Source organism: Larus michahellis, chromosome 1 (genome assembly GCF_964199755.1).
Source record: "Larus michahellis chromosome 1, bLarMic1.1, whole genome shotgun sequence".
NCBI classification, from domain to species: Eukaryota; Metazoa; Chordata; class Aves; order Charadriiformes; family Laridae; genus Larus; species Larus michahellis.
Genome location: NC_133896.1, coordinates 67,028,083 through 67,050,749, shown reverse-complemented (window position 1 = coordinate 67,050,749; position 22,667 = coordinate 67,028,083). Strand labels below are relative to the sequence as shown.

The 22,667-nt window shown below is 43.5% G+C and overlaps 2 protein-coding genes across 5 annotated transcripts in view; both read left to right on the top strand.

Annotated features, from left to right (window-relative positions):
- Positions 1 to 10,667, top strand: part of KDM5A (lysine demethylase 5A) — a 51,180-nt gene extending 40,513 nt beyond the window's left edge. For 2 of the 4 annotated variants that reach the window (XM_074583748.1, XM_074583757.1), the window contains exons 25-28: positions 2,507 to 2,666; positions 2,958 to 3,178; positions 5,330 to 5,740; positions 8,170 to 10,667. In XM_074583748.1, the coding sequence (XP_074439849.1) occupies positions 2,507 to 2,666; positions 2,958 to 3,178; positions 5,330 to 5,740; positions 8,170 to 8,382 (1,005 nt within the window). In that variant the 3' untranslated portion in view covers positions 8,383 to 10,667. Of the gene's footprint in view, positions 1 to 1,326; positions 1,492 to 2,506; positions 2,667 to 2,957; positions 3,179 to 5,329; positions 5,741 to 8,169 lie in introns of those variants that run through there. The other 2 variants (XR_012586611.1, XM_074583772.1) reach the window with 2 other exon arrangements.
- Positions 10,668 to 20,409: 9,742 nt separating this feature from the next.
- LOC141742172 (sodium- and chloride-dependent GABA transporter 2-like) overlaps positions 20,410 to 22,667 on the top strand; it is a 39,025-nt gene continuing 36,767 nt past the window's right edge. The window contains exon 1 of the mRNA XM_074583795.1: positions 20,410 to 20,671. Within this exon, the coding sequence (XP_074439896.1) occupies positions 20,533 to 20,671 (139 nt within the window). The 5' untranslated portion in view covers positions 20,410 to 20,532. The remainder of the gene's footprint in view (positions 20,672 to 22,667) is intronic.

Sequence of the window (22,667 nt, the reverse complement as noted above, 5' to 3'; positions counted from 1 at the left end):
TCCTATTTTTAGTATTTTCTTTCTACGCAGCCTTATGCAAATACACGTTTGTCTTAGTCCCATGTGAAATGCCAACAAGAGTACATTGCAATGGGATGTTACCACTTTTAATTAAATTAGTTTTATTTAAAAAAAATTCCAAACTGTTGTTTGCATCAGGAGTCATAATAAGGCATTTCTGAAAGATGTGGCATTTTCTGAGGCTGTGATAAAGCCTGTGTCGAGAAAGATGGCATATGCTTGTCAGGATCTGGGGTTTTTGCAGGAGCATGGTTTCATTTGTTTAATGATTCTGTTGTCATGATTTCAAAATCTGTTACTTACCCTTTTGATTTGAATGTTTATCACTCTATGTAATTGTAAAAACCTAAAAGTAAAAATCTGTCAAAGCTGATAAGGGACCAGAAATGTCTTTTGTTAGGTCAACTAACGTGGTTGGAATAGAAGACAAATTTTCAGGCAACAAAATTCTTCAGTTCTAAACTAGAAAAAAAAGGCAGTAAAAAGAAAAAACAAAAGTAAAGCAGCAAAGTTCCAAAGGTATAGCAAAGTTGCTTAGAATTTAATTATTTTTGTACTGTTGGCTTTCAAGGATTGGGTTTTTTTTAGTCCTATAAACACTTTTCCAGTGGAGCGATGTATTTTAAAAAAAATAAATTATAGATTATGATACATCATGTATGAATTTGATCTTAATAACTTCTTGTGGACCCTGTAGCAGTAATCCTTGGATACCTAAGGGTCCATAAACTGTGTTTCAAAAACCACTGTCTTGGGTATCTCAAATACAACAGTGGTTACAAAAACACATTTGAAAAAGCCTATTTGATTATATTGTGCCTCTTGTAGTTAAAACATGACTCTTACCAGCAAACACTTCATTATGAGTGCAATAGCTAGACTTCTTTAAGACTTACTCCAAGCAGTCAGGTTGATTCACTGGTCAAATTTACTGTAAATTTTCTTCACCTTTAATTGCCTTCATTTTTGTCTTGTGTTTTTTCTCATTTCTTTACACCTCTGTTGCCTATAGCCAACAAATGGTGATATCTTTTTATTAGTTTCCCTATTAGTCCTGAACTTTCTTTAAACTAGTATAATATGATATCTAGAACAAGATATTGTACTACATATAACCTTTACTGTGTAGGGAGAAATATCTTCCTCTTTCTGAATGTATATATTCTAGTTTCATCTGGGCAATTTAATTCTGAATTTCCGATTTCTAGTACTGAAATCATTAGTGTGCACTTCCTTTTAAACGTGTAACTGAAAGCCAGAGAGATTACTATTCTTAAATTCCCTTTTTATGTCATGAAATGACAGTGTCTGGGTGGTACAATTTCCTGAGTTGGCCATATTGGGACCCATACAGCTAATCTTCAGGTAAATATTGTCAATAACTGCTCTACAGCCTTTCTCTTCTTTTAAGCCAGCTTCTTTTTTTTTTATTTTATTGTTTTCTGAAAGATTTCAGTCTTACACAGCATGCTAAGTATGTTAAAACTGTTGATCAGTTTCATCGCAAATGTGATGGGGTATATAAGTTCTGGAAAGCACTATGGATATAGACAGCTGGTTGAGGAGATTATCCTTATTAATTTCACCTGCAGGATTGAGGAGAAAGAGGGGACAAATAAGTACTAAGTAGACATCAGGGAATCTACTCAGGTGGGCTTGTGCCTTCTCTGGATTTTCTGCCTAATGTAATGCAAAGTCAAACAGAGCTTCTCCTGCTGCTTGAGAGATTCCTGATCTCTCTCCTCTTAATGGATCCATCTGCATCTGAAGGCATTTGTCCCATTTCAGTGTGATACATCTGAAAACCAAGCAGCCGTCCTACACCGTGCGTTGAGCACAAGCCGATGCCATCATTATTCTGTTCACGAAAATATTCACAACAGTCTTGGGTATTACAGCCCTCTTCCTTTTGGTGTTTGGTCCTAATTTAAAATGGTTTAAGACTAACATAAAAGTCCAAATCGCAGGGCAACATTTGATTGTTTGCCATTGTGTGGTCATCCATCTGATTACAGTTTGTTGCTGTGCCTGTAAGCGTCTTGTTTTTTCCTCAACTGTAAGATCTTTAATCACTTCTTTGTATAAGTAGCCATTATTTACTCAGCATACCCCTTCTTTACTAAAGATACCATTCTTTAGGGTCTTGCAGTCACATTTTCAAGCAAAAAAAATATGTAGGCTAACAGTCAGCCTCTTGCCATTATGTTGACTTCTGAGGACCATAATTGAGTGACTGCTTAGTGAGGAAACCTGTCAAGTGTTTCTCAGAAACTGGCTATAAATCTATTGACCTATCTCTATAGAGACATCCACTGTTTAAGTAGGGGTGTAACTTGTACCTTTTGCACGTGGTCTTGGTGTCTCTGGTGGAGTGCTTCAAAGTAGGATTCTAGAAACAGCAGACTGGTTGGTCTTAGTAGAATTTACTTTCAAGCAGGTATATTCTGGATCCAGATGTTGCATGTTTTCTGTGGGTCTTTTTCAGGACAATGCCAGTGTAAAATCTTCTAGCAGCTTGGAGCCCAATTTGTTTTGCGATGAGGAAATCCCCATTAAATCAGAGGAAGTGGTGACACACATGTGGACTGCTCCCTCATTTTGTGCTGAACATGCATATTCGTCTGCTTCTAAAAGCTGCTCTCAAGGTATTTGCTTTTCCATACATTGAGATAAAATTGAACAGATAGCTGGGATGAGCAGTCAATAAGGAGGGGAACTGCTCTGTTACCTGTGCTGGTTGTAGAGGATGTGTTGTCTGTAAGAAGGTATAGTAGAGTTACATTGCAGTTATTTCCTGATGTCTGAGATACAAACTTGTGTCACCGTTCTTTTGCTTGGGATTTTCTCCCTCCTTTAGATAGTTGTGTTAAAAAGTATGCAATGTCTTTTGGTTTTGATCTTTCTTTTATCTTTGTGACCTGCCTCCTGTCTGAAAGGTTCTAGCACTCCAAGGAAGCAGCCTCGGAAGAGTCCACTGGTACCTCGCAGTTTGGAGCCCCCTGTATTGGAGCTGTCACCCGGAGCAAAAGCACAGCTAGAAGATCTCATGATGGTAGGAGATCTACTAGAAGTGTCATTGGATGAGACTCAGCACATCTGGCGGATTTTACAGGCTACTCATCCACCTTCTGAGGACAGGTTCCTTCATGTCATGGAGGTATGGAGCTTGAAGAAATATTTCAGTATAGAAAAAAAATGACATCGTTTTGGTGTTTTTTTAAAAAAAAATATAATTTTGGGTAGCTGATTGCTTAGTTACTTGACATGTTTTGACTTGACATGATTTCAACCAGGAAATAGTGGATTCCAGAAAATAACAGAATAAGTGATCCAAAAAATTCAGTTCTTGATCACTCATGCCGTAGCACTGTCCTCCACAATTAACCATATTTAGAACAGTTTTCTCAGGCAGTTCCATATGCAAACCTTATTTTAGAAAAGATAAGGTTAGGGAAGGAAATGCTGTTCTTAATTATGCTCAGAATCAGAACTGATCTGCAAAAGAATTGCAAGAAACATTTAGAAAGATGGAAAGTATACACTTAGCTTATATAACTTGGTACTTGTATGTTGCTGAACTTCCATTGTTACTGGGAAAATAACACCTTTTTTAATAAAACATGATTTGGTAATAAGGTTCCTGTTCTTCCTTAGATTAACAGATAAAGCATTTTTTTTTATTAATATACTGTGAAGCCGTGCTGATCTCTTGGTTCAGCTGACAGTGAATGAGGCAGGCTTATGTGCTGATTCTGAGGTCTGGTCCAAATTACTTGTCCTCATTCACTGAGTGGCTAAGTGGTGTGTGTGAATAAGGGGTATGTACTGGAAGAGGAGGTAAACTCTTGTGCTGAAGAGCTGTACTGGAACCCATCCTTTTATCTGTCACCTCAAGATGGGAGTCAGTTTGGCCATGTGTAGTTATGGAGTATGTGATTGCTTTTTATGTTACTGAACTGGGCAGGAAATATATTGAATATGGGTCTGTCTTGACCTTTTGGTAGCGTACACTAAGGTAAGATGGAAGGTGGGCACATTAATCAGCTGTCTCATTTTCTGAGTGCCATCCATATACAATGGATAAGTCAAAGTGTTGCCAAACTGCCATCAGTTAGGACAGCAGTATAAAGCAGACCCTGCCTCCAAAGAAGTACTGCTTTACCGTGTTTTGACCCAAGTAATTCACCTCATAAGCTTAATGCTTTTTTAATGTAATGGATTTGGCAAGGAATTGGCTGAAGAACAGTTTGAATGCCAGCAAATAGCAATTTATAAATAGTATGCCATACTGTTATATTACTGAACATAGCTTTTTTTGGGGGGTGGGGTGCTAAGAGGGGATGTGTGTGTGTGTGTTATGACACTTTCTGGTTAACCCTTATAGTTGTTTGACCAGAACTACTCATTTCAAATTGAATACTTTTCTATGTCTATCTACACGTAAAGTAAGTAGACTCTTGTAAAATAATCTTTAGAGGATTTGGTTTTGGGTGGAGTAGCTATATTAAGTAATGTGTAGTAAACAGATTCTTTTTTTACTGGCTTATAGTATGTCCTTTATTAATAATTATTAAGGTTAAAGTATATAGCTGGATTAACTGAAATTGAGTCAGTCCTGTTTGTACAAAGGAGCTATACATGTGAATCTTTCAGATATAAATAGGACTTGTCATTGTGGACGCTACCTGCAGTGACAGAGCTTGCCAATTTTAAGCCCCACTTCTGATCTGAATCTGGCATTTAAGAGTTGTTAATGACGCCAGGATATTTACAATATGTGCCAGTTTGGAAGCTATTCAAATAACAGATCTGTTACTTTCTTTTCTTGCTTGAGTTGATGATACATTTTAAGAATTCACCAATTGCTCTTTCTTAATCTCCAGAATAGCAATTGCTTTCTCTCAAAAATAATTACAGGCAAGACTGACCTAGGATGAAAAATAAGTGAGAGCGTCGAACACATGATTAAACTTCTCAACTTTTATTAAGAAGCAATGTTAGAAGGGAGCTGTAATTATTGCTTATTCTGCCTCCTTACTCCTGCTGATGATTTACTTTTTCCACTGGACATTTTTGACTCATTGGACTGTGACACAGTCAATACCACTTATGACTTTTTTTCTAGTATGGTGAAAATAAAGTTGAGCCCCTTTTTGTTTAGAATTTGTAACAGTATGTCGTTGAATAGGTTGCTTCGTACAATGTCAGGGTAATGGTGGAAGTAAGAACACCTCTCGAACCACAGGTTTGCAGTATATGGAAATGTGCATGTGAAAAAAAAATATCTCTTTTCACCTTTTCTATGAAGGATGACAGCATGGATGAGAAACCATTGAAAATGAGAGGGAGGGACTCTTCTGAGAGGAAGCGGAAGCGAAAGCTGGAGAGAGCAGAGCAGTTCTTTGGAGATATGAAACAAAAATCTAAAGATCTGAAAAAACTGGAAAAACCCAAGAAGAAGAAGCTAAAACTCACCATGGATAAGACAAAGGAGCTGAACAAGCTGGCAAAGAAACTGGCTAAGGAAGAGGAGCGGAAGAAAAAGCGAGAGAAGGCAGTTGTAGCAAAGGTGGAACTAGCAAAGGAGAGCACAGAGAAAAAAAGAGAGAAGAAGGTTCTAGATATTCCTTCTAAGTACGACTGGTCAGGAGCAGAGGAGTCAGATGACGAGAACGCTGTGTGTGCTGCGCAGAACTGCCAGAGGCCCTGCAAGGACAAAGTGAGTTTTTGCTTAGTTCTGTTGTAGGCAATTCCATGTGAAGTCAAAAACCCCAGTAAAATTTAGTAATTAGGTTGAACAGCGTGAGCAACAGAAGTGGTGTGATTGGAAATGAGAGAGGATTGAGTCGTATGTGAGCAGGTACATAGATGCTGTGGCTTGTTCTCTTAGGTACTTTAAAACAGAAGATGGTGATGGAAAATTAGAATCTGGGAAAAGGTACTGTGTCTTGGTTGGGAAGTTCAACCTCTTCAAGCTGTGTAATTTTTTTGCCAGCTATGCAACATGCGTTGTCTGATTCAAAGAGTCAATGCTGTGACTCAGCTGGAAATGTTCCTGACTTAAGTGTGTTTCTGAGCAGAAGTGGGGGATGTTTGGTACTCCTGAATGAAATACATTTTCTGTATTTCTTGCATGCCGTCTGTGAACAGTGATGTTGCAGACTGAGGTATCTACAAACTGCAGCGCTTCACTTTTCTCAGTGGAGATAAACCATCAGTGATTTTAGACCTGGTCAGATTATTACAAAAGAAACTTGATCTGCTTCATTTTATGGTACTGCCTGTTCTGATTGTCAGCTTTCAACATGGACTAATTGATGGTCAAAAAAAGATGGGGGTTTTTTTCTGGATTTTTTTTTGCTTTTTAGAAAGATGAAAAAAACCCACTGTGGGATTGGCACTATATTGCACTGCCTTGCACAAGAGAGAGTAGGTTCAAATAGATTTCAGGACAAGAGGTAATGGGCACAAACTTGAGCATAGGAAATTCCGTCTAAACATGAGGAGGAACTTCTTTCCTTTGAGGGTGGCAGAGCACTGGAACAGGCTGCCCAGAGAGGTGGTGGAGTCTCCATCTCTGGAGACATTCAAAACCCACCTGGATGCGTTCCTGTGCAGCCTGCTCTAGGTGACCCTGGTCTGGCAGGGGGGTTGGACTAGATCGTCTCCAGAGGTCCCTTCCAACCCTACGATTCTGTGATTCTTTGAAATACCAGTAACTTATTTCTTGTTTTGCAAAATTGAACCATGAAGTTCAAGTGTTCATCTGAATGCTTAAAAAGACCAGTTAAGAGATGAGTTTTGAAGTCTGAATCTTAGGCCAAGGTTAGAAATTAGACTGGAAGATGAATCTCTCAAAGATGATACTGTCTTTGTACCACTGTTCTCTTTACAGATGATAATTAGGTTATATTGGTATATTTTTACAGAAATTGAAATTGCAAGAGGGAGGAGAGTGCCTTTAAATTCATATTATAAAGAAGGTCATACTAAGTTTGTCAAACTTGCATAAATGAAACTGAGTAAAATTCCTGATTGTATAATCAAAGCTTTTAATGGAATGACTGTCTTAAGGTTGGGCATGGTTTTGTACATTCAACAGGTGAATGCCATACAAGTTAAAAATGGCAGATACGGGAATGTAATGACCGAAGCTGCAATTCTTAGTGTCCGTTCATAGTTGCTTTTAAAAATTTATTCAGGAATAGTTTTTCTACAAAATGAAGCAAAATCTTGAGCTGATCACGTTTCTTCCTTTTAGATAGGTTTGCTGCTGCTGTTACTTTTCTAATATATTTTTATTTTTGCATTCCTCTAAGGTGAAAGCAAAACTACAATAGTAACAACTTTTATAGTTGTACTAGCGTATGTCATTAAAATTAAGAGTCTGTGTTCATTATCCTGCTGAACTCAGTTTCTGCCCACTGACTGGAATGAACACATACTTTTACTCAGGGCATTACAGAAATCTAATAATTAAACTTTTTTCCTGCTTAAGCTTAAATTTACTTTTCATGCATTTCCTAATTCTGTAGCAAATTCAGCTCAAAGTTTGAAGTATTTTTGCTGAAGTGTTCTGACGCTTTGGAGGTACAGTCTGTGCGCATTTTCTTGGGCATTCAGTGGCCAGCTGTATACCTGGTATCTGGCTGGTAGAAAAGTGTTAAAGCTGCTGATGTCATGTGGCTTTTGTGGCCAAAGGCAGTAATCAAGTCCTGTCTTCTGTAATTTTTAAGTTGCAAAAGCTACTACTTGATGATGGGAGTCTAAAGGGATATATGTAATTTAGGATGTGTATTTGTAGAATATCATCTATGCTGAAGAAACTGCCCCTGAGCAAGCTCCTATTTTAAATGTTTTCTAGCGTACCTGTCTTTCATTTGAGGAGAGCTGAGTACCATATTCCTCAGTAGTAGTAGTGCATGTTTGTACTTTAGTGGTCTTGGGATGGGCAAGGCTTCTTGCAAGAGTGTTCAACTGAAGCAGCTTGTTAAAACAAGCTCTATAAAGCATTAATTTGTGCCCAAAAGCTTTTATGTTCTAGGTATATCAGGTGGATTTAATAGAATTAAATAGTATTGTCTTCATAGAAATGATGTCTGTCTGTCTTTTTGATGTACAATGTGTTGCTGATCTGATCTCTTGCAGGTAGACTGGGTGCAGTGTGACGGTGGCTGTGATGAGTGGTTTCATCAAGTTTGTGTTGGTGTCTCTCCAGAAATGGCTGAGAATGAGGATTACATCTGTATAAACTGTGCAAAGAAGCCAATACAAGGACCAAGTAGCCCTGCTCATGCACCACCTCCTCCTTTCTTATTGAGCTACAAACTACCAATGGAAGATCTTAAGGAGACAAGTTAGCAACTACTCAATGCCTGGAACTTGTTGGGAAATGGACCACTGAAACCCTACAGAAAGAGAGGGTTTGAAGCTAATGTAGCCACTGAGCTTCATTTCCAAGGATGTACAGACCTGCAGCAGAGTTGGTCCCTTCCTTACAGCTGGCTTCCTTCATACAATGGGGACGTCAAGGCACAGTGGTACCGACTCATCTATGCAGACACCGCCTGATTAGGAGCTCCAGCCAGTGTTTTTTGACTTTGAGTGTTTCCATCTTGGAGTGTGGCTGTTGCTCTTAGAGACTGAGCAAACCCGAGGCTGTTAGATTAGACACTTCAGGGTGTTAGAAGTACATGTTGGCAGTGGAGCTGGCCTGGAATTGGTGGGCATAGGCTGGAGCTTTTAGGCATGCTAGGTTACCCTCAGGAGGTGACTTTGGAAGTTATCTTTTGCCTCCCCGTGCCAACCCAGTGAGTAGGGCGGTGTCTTGGGAGGGTTAAGTTGCCTCCATATCCAGGCAGCTAACACTACACTATAAGGATGGGAGCAAGTGGATGAATTTCTTTTTATTTCTCTTTTGTAGCTAAAGAGCAGAGGAGCTCATGATCTCAGAAATCAGCAAAGGTTCTGTTTACCAAAAAAGAAACCCAACTCTACTCTACTAGGCAAAATTTTCTTTTCCTTAGTGGGGAATAGCTGATCTTCCTGTCCTGAGGAGGGCCAGAAAACATTGCTGAAGATGTCTAGCTAGACCAGAGCTTGGGAAAAGCAGAGTGCTTCCCTTTCCACAGGGGTGCCCTCTCCTGTTCTAGGCTTTGCATAGAGTTCTGCACTCCTGCACGTTAAAGTTGTCTCACGCAGGATGGAGCTGGCAAGGAGGTACAGCACCCAGGGCACCGGCTTCTGTGATCTGTACCCAGGGATGGGAAGGAAAGAAGACAGCCCACTTACCTCAGAGGTTACACTGACATGTGCTTCTGTGAAAAGTTTAACTCTCAACTATTTCCAGTATCACCAGGCTACGGGCATGGCCTCAAGCGATACCAGCAAGCAGTCTGCAGATACTGTTCGCAGCGCAAATCCCCCTCCCCGCTGGCTTTGCTGGATGTGTACCAGTGTACAATCAGCAACAGTTCTTGGTTGAAGTTGTCCCTGGCTTTGCCAGAGGAACAGAGGGCTTGGGGTCATTCTGGGTGACAGTTGTTTTAGTAAATCCATTTTTAAAGAAGGACTTGTTTTTACTTTTTTCTAAATGTCTCAGACTACTGACTTGTTCTATAAATAGATTATTTTTCTTTGATTTTTTTATACTTACCACTGTTAACCAGCAGCACAGACAGAGGTTCACAAAGCAAAAACCTGCCCGTGGGCTTGGGTTTTTTTACTCCATTCCTTCCTTGTAGTACAAGGAATTAGCAGTTACCTTCCCCATTCTAGCCTGACCAGCTGCCTGTGTTTAAATAGGTAAATACATTTCATGTGCTACCTTTGTGTTTGGGTTTGTTCCTATTAGTGGGGCATCTGGGCCTTAAGGACTCCGGTGGATGCTGGCTTTGTGTATGTGAATGTCTGAAGCCAGCCACTGGGCTGTCTTGTCCCCCCTCTCCACTCGCTCCCTATTGTGTTTCCATTCTTCTGCAGTTCTAGGAGTGTTGTAAGTAGTGTCCAGTCTTACTAGGAGCTGGATTGGGATTTAAAGAAATATTGACAAAAACAAAAGTGTTCTGTCTTGACTGTTCTGTGTCCCTTCTCTTGTTCTCGAATATTTGGAAGTTTATTTATCTGGCAGAATTATCCATCCATCCAAAAAAAAAAATTCAGCTCAGGTAGATTAACTTTATTGGTTTGTTTTATTTGTGCCTGCTACCTGGGAAGAGGAAGATGGTGCAAAAGAAAAAGAACCAAGACAGAGGGCAGAAAGTCTTGGGAGCTTGGAGTGCAAATTGGGCACAGACTTCTAATTCCTGCTCCTTAAAGACTAATATGGTGTTAAAAGCAAAAAGAAGCTGTGGTTGAGCACATGGCTGAACGGGCACCCTAGCAAACATAAGAGTATTATTTGTTTACTTATTTATGAAGGAGTCTATGCTATAGCTAGACATACCCTCTTTTTGCCTCCAGTTACATTTTTTTTTTCTTCTCAATGTACGCTTAGTTTTGGTAAACTGGTTTTAAACAGATGTTACTTTCCTTCAAGCTTTAACTGATGGTACTACATAAATGTTTCCCTATATGGAGTGGATAGACTATCTGTCACAGATGTTTAATCGTTCCAGAAGTAGACTAGTACAAGATTTCTTAAAGAATCCCAGTGTTCTGTATTTTTTCCTGACTCCTAGAATCCATGACACAACAGGGAAAATATGGTTAGCATATCCTGTTAGCCACTGAGCATATCCTCTTAACCATTCCTACATTCTCTGTCGCGATAAAGTCATTGTTATATGTAATTACCATCAACTGGAAAAGAGATCTTTTAGTAAATCTGCATTGAATGTTCCTGTTTCTCTGTGGAGAAATGTGTCGTGGAGAATGTTAACAGCAGCACTAGTAACAATGAGAAGGAAACAAACAGATATACAATGCAACGGTCAATCATTTTGCCTGTAACAAGCATAGAAAAGGGTAAACAACAGAAAGAAATGTGCAAGTGATGTGCAAAAGGTCACACTTTTAGTAGCTGTTTTTCATATTATCACATGGAGAGGCTCTTTATTACACTGTTGAAAGGAGGTTGCCACGCTTCTTCTAGTAATGGATGTCTCATCTGCTTTTGGGTAAGGTGTTCATAAACCGAAGACCATTATTAGCTTTACATCTTATTGTTTAAGCTTATTTTTTAAGAGCATAATTCCTCTCACAGGTTTGCTGATAGTATGAACTTATGAATAAATGTTAACTTTTGGAAAAATCTGTAGCTATGTAGTTAGTGGTTGAAAAACCTAAAGCTGTGGTATCGTCTCCAGATCTTAGGGCTTTGAATTTTTAGAAAAACATATGCAAAGAAGCAAGCCAAAGTTAAGCTAAGGAAATAATTTTCTTACAGATCTGCCACAGCTGTAGGAAAAAATCTCTCATGTGTTGGGGACAAAATTTCCGCTTGTGTTTCTAGAAAGGTACATGTCTTAACACTGTATTTTACAAAGGATACTAGCCACTGCTCATGTTATTTCTCTTCATGTGTCTGACACAAAAGGTGAAAGAAAAGACCTGAGCTGTTTAGAAGTAAAAATGGCCAGGACTTGAGTTGTAAATCTTATCCAAACCATGCAGTTTCCAGCTTTTTTTTTTTTTAATAACCGGGGCCTGGAATTGGGCAGCTTTACTTGCATAAACATCACTCCTGAACTTCAGTACCATTACTTCTAGGATTTATGCTTTTGACAGAGCATCTGTACCTGAATGCTTGTGCAGCCTGGACTGCTTGATAATGAGGGCTTAAGGTAAAAGTGATGGAAATTATCCTAAGTGATTGGAATACAGTCACACAGCAAAAGATAACAAACTGATACCTGTGTGTTTTGTTAGCCACACTGTGAAGCTTGCATCGATCTTTTTCAGTTTTAGAATCATAGAGTAATTTAAGTTGGGGGGGACTTCTGGAGGTCATCCGGATCAATGTCCTGACCAAAGCAGGGCTGACTTTGAAAGTAGGTCAAGTTTTTCTAGGCTGTCCCCAATCAAATTTTGAGTATTTCCAGGGATGGGCATTCAAGAACCTCTCTGTCTTCCCCTCCCCTTTTTGTATCATCTTCCAACTTTTGTCTGATGCACAGTCAGATACTCACTTGCTGTATCTTGCCTGAAGAATCTGGCTCTGTATTTTCTGTAACCATCCATTAGGTAGTTGAAGACTGAAGGTCTTGCAGCCTTAATTTCCAAGCTGAACAAACCTAGCTCAGCCTCCCTTGAGCCATGTAGTGTGCTGCAGCCTTCTAACAATCTTGGTGGTCTTCAGCTGGACTTGTTTCAGGCTTGTCAATGACTGGTTTTGTACTGAGGAGCCCAAACTGGACATGGTACTCCAGTTGTGGCCTACAAGTGTTTAATACAGGGGGAAAATAACTTCTTTTGACTTGCTGGCCATGCTCGTGCTCTGCAGCTGGTACAGGGTTGACCTTCATAGCTGCAAGGTGACACGCTGCTGACTCCTATTTAGTGTGTCCACTGTAAGCCTCAGGTCCCTTGGTTTATTATTTCTCAGATGCAGCACTAATAAATTTTCCATCAGCACATCACTGCAGCCAGTCAAGATCCAATGGAATGGGAGCCCTCTCCCCTGTTTTGGGTTGTCCTACCTGCATCATCATCTGCAAAGTTGATGAGGGTGTGCTCTGTCCCATCACTCAGGTGGGTAAGACATAAGAGTATTGTCTCCCATACCAACACCTGAGGTACTCCACTTGCAGCTGGTCACCTTCTAGACTTTAAATTGTTGACTACTAAAGTCTGAGCACAGCAGTCCACCCTGTTTTTCACCCCCTTTGTAGGGTGTCCATCCACTCCGTAAATGTGTTTTTGCTGTAAGTCAGGGTAAATGGCCAGTGCTCCATAGGACTTATCACAGAACGCAGCCAGATTGGGCTAGCACTATAGCAGTGACTATTGCCGGTCATTTTATCCCTTGTGGGCCTGGATGCGTCTTTAAGGAGGATTTGTTCTGTAATCTTCCCAGGGACCAGAGTGAGGCCCCCTGTCCTGTAGTTACCTATTTCTTCCTCTTCATTGAATGGGCATGATGTGCAGAAGGGTTGATCACAATCCATCAAGAAAATGATCCTCCATACAGACACTTTCCTAGGGTCTGTTCACCATTGTGAATGAATGGTATCTTAGATACCATTGTGGTATCTAAGATTCGAAGGAAAAAAAATAACCTATTTCAACTGATGTTTGTAAGATGTGTGGACATCTAGATGGCAGAACCAAGCTTCTGCAAGTGCTGCTCATACCTGAACTCCATTTGTGTTACTGAGCAGTTGTGTCAGTCCCATACATCTAGATACAAGTCCAGGCTGGTCTGGTTGAAGTCACTGTTATTGATGCATGGTCCTCTTGTACACAGTTCTTCACACTGGAAGAAAGGCGTAATATGAATGAGCATCAATGGGGTCATCTGATCTTCTAGGAGAAATGAAGCAGGCTACAGCCTTGTTCATTCAACAGTAGGCTGTTTACTAGGCAGGTCTCCAAGGACAGTTATCACCTTTATTTTGTGGTGTTCTAATAACAGCTAGAATAAGCACAACAGAGAGTTGTAGCACAATAAAGCAAAAACTATTCAGGTATTCATCAATCGCTTATCAGACATGCCTTGTCGTCATTCTAGGGACATGTTGCATACCTTTGAAAATAACGACTGATTGAAAGAACTGCTGTACATTAACAGTCATTTTGTATGTTGGAAACAAAAGATTTTAAAAGGGGGGAAAACGTGTCTTAAAATCATTCTCCCTCAAACGTCCCTGTAAGAAGTTGAGAACTGTGGTCTGCTAAAAGCAAGACTTGAGGCTTCCTTGACTTAGCTGAAAATGAAAAGCAGGGAACTCCTTCAAGTTCTCTCCAGCTGCGGTCACTAAGAATGTGTTTGGTCAGCCTGCCTGAACCGAACAGGAACTCCTCTTGGAGTACTGAGTCAGCGGGGAGATGCAATAAATCCAGCCCTTATCAAAATTCTAGCCGTGCTGGCTTTGGAAGGGCGATAAATGCGTGGGACAGCTGGAAACCACACAGCAAGAGGTGGAGAGCATTGAGCCTTATGTAATGAGATGGCTCCATACAAATGCATGTGAAGTTGCGAGGTAAAGGCAATGAAAGTAGGAAAGATTTATTGAAAAACAAATATTTGTAAGGAAACATGTTTGAAACAAAAGCCCTGCTGCGGTGAATAGTTTCAATCCTAGGTGGGACGCTGTGTCTAAATTGAAGGCTTTTCGGAAGCCAATTTTTGGCAGTCTCCATACATCACCTTCCACCCCCCTCAAAAAAAGCCTTCTAAAGCCAAGTGCCCGAGGGAGCTGCTGTGGGTGTTAATATCAGAGGAGAGCAGCCATCTCTGAACGCACGGTTCCTGAGAGGGTTGATGTCACTGCCCAGCCCGGCATCCGCTTTTGTTGGGTGGGTGATGCGCCAGATCCAAGCGCTGCCTCTGTTCCCAGGTTGCCGCAGTCCCTGCTCAGTCTGGCAGCAGCTCAAGTCACCCGCTGGGAACGGGGCACACCGCTTTCCTCTCTGGAGAAAGGGGGTGTTTGCTGCTCTATGATAATAGCGGTGGGCCCCACACAAATGCAAATTACAAATTTGAGAAGCGGCTCAGATTTTAGTGGGATGTGAGATGAACAGCGCATTCTGTTCGCTTCTGTCAGCTAATGGTTTAACGTTTCCCTTTATACAGCTGGAAATCTAGTTAGCCGCCTCTTGTGTGTGTCCCTGCAATGGCGTTATCAGAGCGAAATACTGCAAAGATCAAAATCGAGACATCAGTGTATCAATAGCGTTGCATCCCATTATTTCCTCGCCGGCTTTCCTGATAGTCTCTCGTGCAGGAGGGAGGCAGGAGACAGATGCCTTAGCTTTGCCTAGAAACATTCTTGGGAGAGAAAACTGCTGCACACCAGTGTGTGAGGGTACCTGGTGAAGAAGTAGTGGAATCATCTGGTAGCAACCCTGCCTATTGCTGATGAACCCCCAGGTGAGTGCATGGTACTTCTGTCCTTCACCTGTTGCTGGAAGGTGGTGCTCTACTGGTGCAGCTGCAAACCATTATCCAGGTTTGTATCCATACTGGGAAGGTTTAAAGACAGCTGGGCTGTGTGTTTTCTGGGTGTTGTGCCTCACACTGGGGCCTTTTCTATAGTTTTTAACCAAGATTGGCAGATCTTACTTCTGGCAACTCTCTTTCACAATTACTGTTGTATGAAAGGAGACCCATGGAGTAGCTTTCCAGAGGGAAACCAGAGTCTGCCCTGTGGAGTGGGAAAACCTCCTGGTAATGAACATGTGCGTGGCGTGTCTGATGATTGTGAAGGAGGGAAGAAGCTGAAGTAGTCCGGCACTGATGCCCTAATCCTTGGATTATCACTCACTGTGTCTGCAGGGAATGTAGGTGCAGAAGTAAGTAGGTCATAGGTGGTTTTCAGAAGAAATAAGGGGTTTAGGAGAGTGCTCCCCATGATGTTTGTGATGTTTTAGTGGCCTGTCATACCTCTGGTATTTTTGTAAGCCGCACTTGTTAGAAGGGAATGAGTGACAGGTTATGGATTAAATAGTAACGAGGCAATAGAGTGGTCTGAAAGACCTTATAACGGCCTTCCAGTACCTAAAGGGGGCCTACAGGAAGGATGGGGAGGGACTCTTTATCAGGGAGTGTCATGATAGGACACGGGGTAACAGTCTCAAACTGAAAGAGGGTAGATTTAGATTGGATATCAGGAAGAAATTCTTTAGTGTGAGGGTGGTGAGGCACTGGAACAGGTTTCGCAGAGAAGTTGTGGAGGCCCCATCCCTGGAGGTGTTCAAGGCCAGGCTGGATGGGGCTTTGAGCAGCCTGGTCTAGTGGGAGGTGTCCCTGCCCAGGGCAGGGGGGTTGGAACTAGGTGATCTTTAAGGTCCCTTCCAACCCAAACCATTCTCTCTGTGTGTACGTTTGTTCCTGAATGTGCACGTGTGCACAGAAATTGAAGTCTAGAACACTGATTTTCCCTGGCTTCTGGTAGGAATACACTTGGAATGAACAAGCCCCAGGATTGAGGGGTGTTAGAAAATTAGAGAATACACAAAACTAAACAAATAACAAATAATGGAGGAGAGTACACAGCAACAGAAAAGCTATTTACAACTTAATTAAAAAAACCCCAAAACTATTTTTTCTTGCTGAGTAAGTAAGGCAATTCTAGGAAGATGATGGGTCAGATTCCTGTCTGGAGCAGAAAGCAGGCACTTTTTTTTTTTTGTAACTCCTGTTTAGAGCATGCAGAGTGCTCCCACACAAGCAACACCTGGGATTTCTGCAAAAAGAAACTTGCTTCGCTTTGTTCTAATAAACAGCTGTTTTAAGTCCCTGTTTCTCTCTCAGCTCCGTGATCTCAAAGAAACACTTTTGTTTCTTGTGCTTTTTGCTTTCTTCCTGCAGGGCCTTCCCATTACACCTTGGGAAATCCCTGCTCCCAGGGAAGTGAGGCCAAAGGAAATCAGGAGAAAATCCCTTTGCAGGGTCTTTTTTCTCCTCCCAAACCGCTTTCCCTTCCCAGCAGGGGAGGTCTCACCTCCCGCCCTTACAGGGCTGCCTGTCTACTTCCAGAGAAGCTGTGGGACACTGAACTGCTTTGCTGGAGCTTTTCCTACCTCACAGCTCAGCATTTCCTTACCCCGCTGCAGGGAATCATGGAGCTGCCGTTCCCCTCCTCCAAGCCGGAGCGTCCTGCATGCAGGTTAGCACCTTCCTGCTGTCCTGTCAGCCTTGGATGATCCTCCAGCTTCTCCACCAGCCAGTTGCTGGAAGCGGAGAGGTTCTGTGTGACTCAGCCTTCCAGGCAGTGCCGGGCTGAGCTTGGGAAGGGAACGGGAGCATGTGCATCTTCAGACTACTTTTGACAGTGGCTGTGGGCCATTCCCAGCGCTGCTGCAGTCAATGGGCTGCGTGGGGTGTCGCTTGGGTCCCTCACCGTGGCAGACAAAGCCTGGTTTTATCCCTCCAGTAAGTTCCTCCCTCCTGAAGTCCCGCTAGCCTCTGTCTTTCCTACTCAGCAAGCCGAGCACTATGTCCATTAGCATTATTAGGACCAGATTTGGATCGCAATAAAAAAAGGGCTGTTTTCTGGTTTGCTCTGGTGTAAATCCACAGCTTCTGCTTTAGCAGTAGGATGTATGCTGGTGCTGCTACGCAGCTCAAACGTTGCGGTAAGAAACTTGTAGGGTAAATAAGACCAGTCTCCTTTTCCTCTAGATCCCAGTAATGGTGAATACCAAGATGAAAGGTTTAATTGGCTCCATATTTTTAATTATTCCTCTCATCTGGATACACCATCATGGATGCTTTACACTTATTTTTTTTTTCTCTGATTGCCATGAAAACTGCACACCTGGGCTGTGACTGACTTAATTAAACCACATTGCCAGCACTCATCAGATGATTTGCGAGCAGTGACGGACCCTCTGCCTTAGTTTGCAGGGGCCAGGAATGAAGTGTCTTCTAGCAAGAGGAATGATGCTCTGAGCCTGTCTGGCTGAAGGAAGTTAATTAATCAGTTAACTAAAGTTCATGATGGAAAACTGCGCTTTTGCGTATTTCTCCCTCTGACCTCTTGGTCAGGTCAGCCCCTGTGTGTTTTATTTCAGGTGGGCAGCAGCATTTGAATTCATGGTGGCAAGAGGGTAAGGTAGCTTGGAATTTGGTATTCAAAAATGACAAAGAGTGAAGCACATGAACAGCAGCACCCCTTTCGTTCCACGGGGAGACGGCTGCTCCCAAGCAATGCCAAGAAGCTACCTGCTCCATGAAGCGCATGGCTTTGCTAATAACTCGGTGCCTGGGCACCAACCCCCTGCTCCGCTGCCCTTCCTCCTCTTGACTGGAAGGGTTAGCTTTCTTCAGGCATCAGCTGGCTCTGATTTGAGGCTTAGCTTTTTCATCTCTGGTATTCATCAATAGAAAAATAAGATTGCCTTAAGTTATCAAAACTCGCAAATGACTCCTTACCTAAATTTTTTGAGCCAAAAATGTCTAACCCTGAAAGAAAGAGACTGAGTGTCATGATATGTTGCAACGGACCACCAGAACAGGAATGACTTGTAGGCAGGAGATGAGCCTCGGTGTGAAACTTGCTTCAGGCAGAATCCCATCCGTCTGGGAAGATGTCTTAAAGGCTCTAGGTCTTGCTCGTGTTATGTCTCAAAGCCCCACCAAGTACTGAGCCAGTTCGGTAGACGAGTGGTAGGGAGCACATTTCCAGTGCGTGAGCTCCTTTTTTAAGCTGTCTGCAGGGGTAACTCTGCGCTCTGTGTGTCTACCTACGCTACCTTGCAGGGACCTCCGCAGGGCAGCCAAGGGGGAGGTTAGAGAAGACAGGCAGCACAGGTCCCTCCGCTTCCTCCTGCCCTGCCTCAGGCTGGAGGCGACTGCGGAAGCAAAACAAGAGACACAAACTGCTTCTGACGAGCAGCAGCTGGGAGCAGGTGTGTGCTCTGCGATGGTGGGGAAGTTCTGCAGAGCCTTGTGGGGTGCCCTGGATCTGGCGGCATTTTGGGGGTGGGCTGTGGACTCTCAGGTGGTGCTTCCCTGTGCTTGCCCAGGAGCTCAGCTGGGGCATGCCTGCTGAGAGCTGCCTGGGATGTTTTGAAGAGGCAATGCCTCCTGGCAAGGCAGGGGCTCTCTAAAAAATCTCCTGTATTTCTGATTTCAGGAAAAACTGAACCCATGTTTTATTCTTATTGACTGTTTTTGAAATGCCAAAGTCTTTCGCTTTGCCATCTCTTACTTGGAAAACTTCTTTCTGAGAAACTTTAAGAAAACTTTCTCTCATTCTGCCCACCAATGACTGCCTATTGGATTTTCTCCCAGAATGGAAACTTTGTATTCTGAGTAGTTACCAGCCCAGTAGGTCTCATGAATTAAAAAGTATCCTTTTTTTTTTTTAGTGTATGTTAATAAGTATGAACAGATTCTCTGAGAAACTTACCCAGACTTTGCCTGTTTAAAACCAGATTATGGGTTTTCTGTGCAAGAATCAGTCAAGCGGGTGCAACCCTGTCTTACCTCTGAGAAAAGCTTTTCCTTTTTCCTGCCGGAACATCCCTCTTCCAGGCAGACAGGGCAGAGGGGCATTTAAAATCTCAGTCCTATCCATGGCTTTGATTTCATTCTTTCTGCAGACAGCCTGTTTCAGATTTGTATCTTCATCTCAGAGGAGTAAGGTGTGCAGAGCATAAGGAAAGACCATCATTCTGGTGGTCCCATTATAAAGCTCCTTCTCTACCCCCTAGTCTACCCTGTACCTAATCAATCTGCTGATCTTATACATCTCGCTTCTGGGACACTTAAGCAATATCGCTATCATTACTAGCCTGAAATTATGATCTGCTTTGCATGTGGTTCTTGATAGGAAAATGCCCTCTAATTAGCTCCTTGTCTGTGAAAACAAGCTGGCGCGTTTTATTTTCTGGATGCAAACCGTCAGTTTTCACATCAGGAGGTTGATGACTAGTCTTCAGAAGGGTGGTGATTCCTGCTCTCTCCCTAAAACGTGCTCAGGCTCTGTTCCTGCAGTTACTCTGCAAGAGTTTGTTCAGGCTGCCCGGGTGCTGCTAAAGTGGAACTAGGGAAGAGCCCTGAGGAACTGGTGGTAGCTGCTGAAGTTGGGAGGAAAGCAGAAGGAGATACTAAAAAGATTTGAAGTCTTCAGGTGCAGGAGTCTTTGCTTGCTAGTCAACTGTACGTTATATTGTATGTTATCAGCATATATATAGGTATCTATATATATGTTCTTATAACTGCATAACCTTGTAGTGCTTTCATTTTGTCCATAAATGAAATGGGGATACTTTGGAATTCTGAGCAGAAAAAAAACCCTGTTCCTTGCTCATGTGTGCAAAGTGTTTAACAGAGACGAGCTACTAAGCAAAAGTCAAAGCAGAGGTAAGACGTGAATCACTCAGATCTGCCTGCCCGGGCACTCCTGCCGCGCTTGTGTGTGCAACCCAAATGCCTGCACATTCCCATCTTAGTCTTGGGTTTGCTGTTCCAGAAGAGCAGGTGCACACTGGAGAAGCACTGCTGTGTCCATCCTGTTCTGGGAGAACAACCATCGGCACTGGATGTAGCTGAGACAGTAGCGATGGGAATGGGCAGCTCTGTTTTGTGGCTAGGAATTCATGTTACGGCCAAGGCAGATCTGGGAGCACGGTCCTTTTGGTCTCAACTTATCTCCCCCTGTGCTCTACCACTTTTCATCAGAGGTGCATAGAGAGGGACTCACCAGCACGCTGTCAGCCTGTGCACCGAGCACAGTGCAAGCTTCACCCTTAGCTTCTGCGTGCAGAGGAGCCGGGGCTTCGGCAGCGATATCTGCAGGAGAGGGTTCTCCAGTGCTGTACGCGCTGTGAGCGTGCTGTTCTGCGCTCAGGCTGGTCCCTGCGCTCTGGCCAGCGCAGGAGCATCATCCGTTTATCTCCTGTATGCAGAACACGGTGTCCAGAGACAGTCGTATCTTGCCCCACAAGCAGCCCAGGCACAAAAGTGAGGCCTCCACTGCTCTGCAGGCATCCAGTGGGGACAGGTTTTTTCTTGCATCAGGATTCTGGTCATTATTTGGAGGTGGGTATTTGCTATGGAGTCTGCATCCGAATGAGGTTGTCCAAATGGCTGCCGTAGCATCCTCTGTCACTGTGGGATCTGCAGGCTCTTGCAATGGCTTTTGGCTCCTGCCGTCGTAGTTTCCAAACATATATGCCTTTCTGGGAGGGAGCTTAGTGGCTCAAGCAGGAGTCAATCCTTTGCGCTTACTTTGGCTTCTTAATTTACTGAGCGGTCTCCAGGTTCCTGTAATGCGCCAGCCATTATCAGCCTCTATTTATCCCCATTCTCTGCATATTTGTGACAACTTTGCTTGCTACAGCCATGGTCACTTAAGCCGAATAATATTTTCAGGCTGTGAAAAAGCCAGTAGCAGGGTGGTTATCAGATAGAGGAAACGCGTCGTATTTGCTCTGGCCCTTGGTTCCCAGATAACATAACGGCAAATTGTGTTCCTGGAAGCTGGGGGGTGGCTTGCAAGATTACACGGCCCCAAAACACATGGAGGCAGTTTGTCATGTGTGACAGAGGCGCGGAGGGGGCGGTGGAAGTGGGGAGGATGGCTGCTTTCGGTGCTCAGCAAAGGTCATGTGGTTGATGGCTTCTTCACCTCGGGAACGCTGAAGCAGCAGCAATTGTGCCCTAGCCCCTCTCCTAAAAGTGGTTTGGTGGGTTAAGAGCATAAATTCATTTGAAACTTGCTGCTACTTGCAGAGCAGTAAGAGACTGTGTATGTCTCCCAGTAACCATTTTCCTCTCCTCTTTTCCCCTCATCATCCCTCTAAGTGGGTGCCTTTGAACCCCTCCTTTTAGGTTTGAACCATCTCTCTGGGTGGCTGGAGGTGTCTGGGTTCTTTGGAGGAGAAAAGTCTAATTAACGGTTGTTCCCTGCTCAGCTGGATGTAGATGCAAGACCAGACTTGGGAGTGGGTCCTGTGGTTCCTACTAGAGCATGCAGAGCCAATGCTGGTGTGATGGGCTGGGGCCAGTTCCTGTGCACATCTGACCCAGAAAATGTCTAAGAACCTTGTTATCTCCAGAGGAAGCTCATTCCAGGTTTGCTTTGCCTGAGCTGCGAGCACTTGCTCAGAAGAACCTCAGCTGCTGGTAGAAGAATGGGACAAAGCTGAAGACAGAAGCTGCGGTAAATCATAAAATAGTTCAGGTTGGAAGGAACCTTAAAGATCACCTAGTTCCAACCCCCCTGCCATGGGCAGGGACACCTCCCACTAGACCAGGCTGCTCAAAGCTCCATCCAACCTGGCCTTGAACACCTCCAGGGATGGGGCATCCACCACCTCCCTGGGCAACCTGTTCCAGTGCCTCACCACCCCCACAGTAAAGAATTTCTTCCTGATATCTAATCTAAATCTCCCCTCTTGCAGTTTAAAACTGTTACCCGTCGTCCTATCGCTACTGTCCCTGATAAAGAGTCCCTCCCCAGCTTTCCTGTAGGCCCCTTCTAGGTACTGGAAGGCCACTATAAGGTCTCCCTGGAGCCTTCTCTTCTCCAGGCTGAACAATCCCAACTCTCTCAGCCTGTCCTCATAGGAGAGGTGCTCCAGCCCTCTCATCGTCTTCACGGCCCTCCTCTGGACTCGCTCCAACAGGTTGTAAGGTAAAGAGAAAGATAAGCAAAATGCAATGTAAATATCAGGAGAGGAAGCAATAGCCTCTAGGATCAGGATTATCCAGCCCTCATCCTGGCTGAGGCATCAGGTACGTTGGCAGAGACGCCCTGGTCCAGTGCTCTTGCTCTTCTCCAAAATGGTTGTTGGGGAAGAAGGGGCTAAGCCATCCGTGCACCAGCACTGTGCTGCTCTGCACCAGCGAGGGCAGCCTGGCAGCCTGTCCGGACGCGGGAGCTGCTTCGGGACCCGCTCAGGGCGGCACCGCTCCAGCACAGGCTGTCCCAGTAAACAGTGGGTCAGGGCCCAGCTGCCTGGGATGGGGCTGGGAGGACGGTGGCTGCTCGGCTGTCACCGTCTTCAGCCCTGCGCTCTGGGGGGTTGCTAAA